At 32.3% G+C, this 6,270-nt stretch overlaps 1 protein-coding gene across 1 annotated transcript; it reads left to right on the top strand.

The window, feature by feature from the left end:
* The first annotated feature begins 4,646 nt into the window (after positions 1 to 4,646).
* LOC111809802 (putative clathrin assembly protein At4g40080) lies at positions 4,647 to 5,918 on the top strand. The gene has a single exon (XM_023696232.1). The coding sequence runs from the start codon at positions 4,717 to 4,719 to the stop codon at positions 5,899 to 5,901; it is 1,185 nt and encodes a 394-aa protein (XP_023552000.1). The 5' UTR covers positions 4,647 to 4,716; the 3' UTR covers positions 5,902 to 5,918.
* The last annotated feature ends 352 nt before the right edge of the window (positions 5,919 to 6,270 follow it).

Raw genomic sequence — 6,270 nt, 5'->3', positions numbered from 1 at the left:
TATATATATATATATATATATATATATATATATATATATATTAATTTTGTTTTAACGTGATTAGGTGATTCAATAATTATAGATTGATTACGTGGGCCAATACTATTGGAGGGTTGACTTATATAAAACCGCCTCCATTAATGTCTCCCTAAACTCGTGGATCTGATAATTACGATAACCGATTTTTTTATTTTAAATTTTATTTTTTGACGTAAACTTATTATTTATTTATTTATTATTTTCCCACTGCATTCTATTTAGTTTCCACAAGTGGTAGAATATAATTTTAGTAATTACTCTCTAAAATTATAAAAATATAAAATAAAATCTCATAATTATTGGTTGAATTTAATTGTATTAATTTCTTTTAAATTTTTTTATAATAGTTTAAATTTTTGTTTTAAATTATTAAGTTGTAATTAGTATATAATTTTGTAATTAATTAATATTACTTACACAATTTTATGTCTAATAAATTTAAAAAATATTCAAAAATATTCAAAAATATTTCAAAAGTAACCGTTTTATTGGGTTTTCTTATTTATTTTATATTTTGAATTTTATAACTAACTGATAAGTTTTTGCAAAAAAAAAAAAAATATATATATATAGCGTTTGAAAATGTCTTAGAATTAGTTAATGATGAAAGAATTAAAAAAAAAAAACGCAACTATGAAAGATAATAGAAAAAAAAATGTTTGGTCAAAATAATAATAATATTAACAATAATAGTCAAAGGTTATGGTCTGTGAATAATTTTACTTTATTTTATTAAAAAAACACAATTGGGAACTATAGTCAAAGGGTGTGATCTTAAATTATATTTCATATTAATTATTTATTTAATTAATTTTATAGTAAAAATAAGCGGTTTGTCGAATTTTTTCAACATTTAACAATTATGGAACAGATATTAAATTAACAAACTATTAAAGTAATCGTATGGTAAAATATAACCATCTTAATTTTAAGCTAAACTGGTTTAGACTTGCAACTGACTAGAATCGTGTCAAACTAACTAAGTTATCTGTGTTGGTCAAGACACTCTTTCACTGCTAAATATAATTGGTAGTTCTCTAGATTCCGTTATAGTGGCATCATAACATAGGATAACGGCTCAGTACGTGTCAATTAAGATATATATGTGAGCTAACTATAAATGTATCTCAATCACTACTAGGGGAAATTGACAATCCTAAAACGTCTCAATATAGTGCATCTTAATTGTGTCATGACCCATACATAATCATGGGACAGCAATCCTACGTGCATACTAACTAAAAGATGTACAAGGGCATGACTTTGTAACTATCAACTACTATGATACAAATGTGGACCTTGTCAATCTCGACCGTTCATTTTTAGAGGTCAAATGAAAACCCTCTAACCGTCTTCGATCTTGATAGGAAACTTGAGGGGAACGATCTCAGAACTCAACTAACTACTACATACTCATGCGGACCCTTGCCTTTCACTAGACAAGTGCATTATCAGAAGTTAGTAAATGTCCCTATAACAGACCCCGCATACAAGTTCATTTTTTTAATATTTCACGAAAACTTCTAGTCAAGCCTTAAAATCACACCAAAAATCAATATCGTTAAAATCAGCTAAAAAATCAAAGAAAAATATAGTGAACCAGTCAAATTGAACTAGACCGATCCAACTTAACCGGACCAACTAGTTGAACTAGTCTAAGAGATCTATACCCGTTCACATCAGTGTCTTTCATTTGTTTTTCAGATTATATGGTACATTATTTTCATAGTAACAATATGATAATTATACGCTCATATTTGTTTTTTAACTTATTATATCATTTTTTTTTCAACTGTAACCGNAATTAATTTTATAGTAAAAATAAGCGGTTTGTCGAATTTTTTCAACATTTAACAATTATGGAACAGATATTAAATTAACAAACTATTAAAGTAATCGTATGGTAAAATATAACCATCTTAATTTTAAGCTAAACTGGTTTAGACTTGCAACTGACTAGAATCGTGTCAAACTAACTAAGTTATCTGTGTTGGTCAAGACACTCTTTCACTGCTAAATATAATTGGTAGTTCTCTAGATTCCGTTATAGTGGCATCATAACATAGGATAACGGCTCAGTACGTGTCAATTAAGATATATATGTGAGCTAACTATAAATGTATCTCAATCACTACTAGGGGAAATTGACAATCCTAAAACGTCTCAATATAGTGCATCTTAATTGTGTCATGACCCATACATAATCATGGGACAGCAATCCTACGTGCATACTAACTAAAAGATGTACAAGGGCATGACTTTGTAACTATCAACTACTATGATACAAATGTGGACCTTGTCAATCTCGACCGTTCATTTTTAGAGGTCAAATGAAAACCCTCTAACCGTCTTCGATCTTGATAGGAAACTTGAGGGGAACGATCTCAGAACTCAACTAACTACTACATACTCATGCGGACCCTTGCCTTTCACTAGACAAGTGCATTATCAGAAGTTAGTAAATGTCCCTATAACAGACCCCGCATACAAGTTCATTTTTTTAATATTTCACGAAAAACTTCTAGTCGAGCCTTAAAATCACACCAAAAATCAATATCGTTAAAATCATCTAGANGTATGGTAAAATATAACCATCTTAATTTTAAGCTAAACTGGTTTAGACTTGCAACTGACTAGAATCGTGTCAAACTAACTAAGTTATCTGTGTTGGTCAAGACACTCTTTCACTGCTAAATATAATTGGTAGTTCTCTAGATTCCGTTATAGTGGCATCATAACATAGGATAACGGCTCAGTACGTGTCAATTAAGATATATATGTGAGCTAACTATAAATGTATCTCAATCACTACTAGGGGAAATTGACAATCCTAAAACGTCTCAATATAGTGCATCTTAATTGTGTCATGACCCATACATAATCATGGGACAGCAATCCTACGTGCATACTAACTAAAAGATGTACAAGGGCATGACTTTGTAACTATCAACTACTATGATACAAATGTGGACCTTGTCAATCTCGACCGTTCATTTTTAGAGGTCAAATGAAAACCCTCTAACCGTCTTCGATCTTGATAGGAAACTTGAGGGGAACGATCTCAGAACTCAACTAACTACTACATACTCATGCGGACCCTTGCCTTTCACTAGACAAGTGCATTATCAGAAGTTAGTAAATGTCCCTATAACAGACCCCGCATACAAGTTCATTTTTTTAATATTTCACGAAAACTTCTAGTCAAGCCTTAAAATCACACCAAAAATCAATATCGTTAAAATCAGCTAAAAAATCAAAGAAAAATATAGTGAACCAGTCAAATTGAACTAGACCGATCCAACTTAACCGGACCAACTAGTTGAACTAGTCTAAGAGATCTATACCCGTTCACATCAGTGTCTTTCATTTGTTTTTTAGATTATATGGTACATTATTTTCATAGTAACAATAATGATAATTATACGCCCATATCTGTTTTTTAACTTATTATATCATTTTTTTTCAACTGTAACTGTATAACATTGACCAATTTAGCTCAATAGTTATGACATAAACATCTTCCAAATTCTATGTCGAAATGAATCACATAACGTTGTGGTCCTATGCATTAAATTTCTAACCTAAGACCACCTATCCTATTAATTGACAAACAAGTTGTTCACATAAAAACAAATAAATAAATAAATAAAAATAATGCTATAATGGTTTAATTATTTATTTTACCAAGCTATAAAGTTTTATTATAATTAAAAAAAAAAAAAAAAAAAAAAAAAAANAAAAAAAAAAAAAAAAAAAAAAAAAAAAAAAAAAAAAAACAGTTAATTAAAAAGATCGAAAAAAGTTATTTAAATTTTAGAATGAGTTGACTTTTTAGAATGTCAATGGATTGACTTTGAAGAATAACTAATATATTAATAATCTATTAAACAAAAAAAAATATCTAATTAGCATTATTATAATTAAAAGATTTAGCCGACACAAAATTAAAAAGTTTAGAGTTCTATTAGATACTTTTAATTACCTTTGAAGTATTCCATTGAATTTTACTAAATATTTCTTCTTTTTAACCCTTTAAAGCTTAGAATAAGTCTCAATATATAACGATTGCTCACAATAAGAATGATGAACGAGTGTACTTGATGCATGACCGAGTCATATAGCTCTTTGCCTCCTATTTAGATTTGCACGTATTCGACATTCATGTGTTTATTAAGAAATATAAATACTAACATGAACTAAAGTCAAAAGTATAAAAACTAGAATGAATCAACGTGTGACACTTGAGTAAATGAAAGGTACATGGATGAAACTAGACCACATGTAAACAAGAGTGATCTAAGTATAAGATGACTAAGAAAATACTGAAATAGTTGAAAGTCACTGTCAATATCAACATGGTGCACCTTTTTTTTGTTTAACGTCATATTTAAACGTGTTTTGATTAGAGTAATTTTACGTTGAATACCCTCCAAGAATGACTCATTTTGATATGTGTCGGATCGTTAATTGAGCGCCTTCCTGGAAGAACTCATTTTGATATGTGTTAGTCGTTACACGAGGTATGAATATAAAAACGAAAGTAGTATTGCAAATGGTATTAGTGGTATTAATTTAAGGAGAATAGTAATGCAAATGGTATTAGTTTTTATTTTTTTTATTGACATATGGACTTATGTTCCATTCTAATATAAAAAGAAAAGAACATCAAATAAAACAATGATAAAACAAGATTATATCTTCCTTCTGCGCCCTCCAATTGCATACCCAATTCTCCTCTGTTCTGCTCTGTTCTGCTCTGTTCTGCTTTCAATGGTGCGCACGAAAAAGCTCAGTTCCCTAATTGGACTCATCAAAGACAAAGCCTCTCAAAGCAAAGCTGCCCTTCTCGCCAAGCCCAACATCGTCTCCTTCCAGCTCGCTCTCCTCCGAGCCACTACGCACGACCCACACGCGCCGCCCACTCACAAGGACCTCTCTGTTCTTCTCTCTCTTGGCAAAACCTCACGCGCCACCGCTGCTGCTGCCCTTGAAGTCTTAATGGACCGTCTCCAGAGTACCCAAAACTCCGCTGTCGCCCTCAAGTGCCTAATCGCCATCCACCACATCATCAAGAACGGCGACTTCATTCTACAAGACCAGCTCTCTGTTTTTCCCTTCACCGGCGGTAGAAATTACCTTAAACTCTCCGATTTCCGCGACAGTTCCAATCCGATTTCTTGGGAGCTTTCCTCTTGGGTTCGATGGTACGCCCAATACATCGAAACGGTTTTGTGTATTTCCCGAATTTTGGGGTTTTTTTTTGTGGGTTCTTCGAGTTCAAATGCAGAGAGGGAGAAAAAAACAGAGCAGATTTCGGGCTTTTTTAACTCCGATTTGCTTAAAGAAACCGAATCTCTTATGGGTTTGATCGAAGAAGTCTCGAAAATCCCTCACTGTTTGCATCTGAATGGAAACGGATTAGTGGATAAGATCTACGCCTTTGTCGGTGAGGATTACTTGTCGGCTACGAAGGAAATTTCAACCCGAGTTACTGAGTTTCGGCAGCGACTCGGTTGCCTGAGCTTCGGCGAATCGGTGGAGTTGGTTTGCGCGTTGAAACGGCTGGAGGATTGCAAAGAAAAGCAATCGAGGGGTATTTCTGGAAATCACGAAATTTTATTGAAGGGATTTTGGGGTTCCATTAGAGAGATCAGGAATTTGATTGGGGAGTCCAAGGATCATCGGGAGACCGGTAAATTGGACCGGACGAAGAGCAGGATGAGCGACTCGGGCCGGTTTATGGACCAGGATAACGCTAAACTTTATCGCCACTCGGTTCGGTTCGGTTCGGAGCGGTTTGATTTCACCTGTAAAGGGATTCCGGTTCTTGGTATAACGGAATCATATTTATTGCTTAAATGATTGTATTGTTTTGGAGAGACGGCGTTATTTTGTAATCATTTTTATTATTTTGTAGATAAGTTTTGTGTGGATAAAAAATTATATTTTTACCATAGAGTTAAAAAATTGTATCAATTTTACTGCAGCTTAATAACAATTATTATAATTTTAGTCTTAAACTCGAACTTATTTTATTGTAAAAATTGTCGAAAAAAATTGAAAATAGGAATTCCAATCGTTTCGATCAAAAAAATTTATGGTTGAGTTAGATTTTTCGATTTCAGTTGCGTTGAATTTGTGGAATATAAAGAATTCGATTCGATTTGTCTAACAAAGAATTTCACTACCTCAGGATCATTATAGTTACGGCTGCTGTTCTCTACAGTTTCG

The sequence above is a fragment of the Cucurbita pepo genome, chromosome LG14 (genome assembly GCF_002806865.2).
Source record: "Cucurbita pepo subsp. pepo cultivar mu-cu-16 chromosome LG14, ASM280686v2, whole genome shotgun sequence".
NCBI lineage: Eukaryota > Viridiplantae > Streptophyta > Magnoliopsida > Cucurbitales > Cucurbitaceae > Cucurbita > Cucurbita pepo.
The sequence above is the reverse complement of the archived record's forward strand: the minus strand, read 5'-3'. Positions and strand labels throughout refer to the sequence as shown.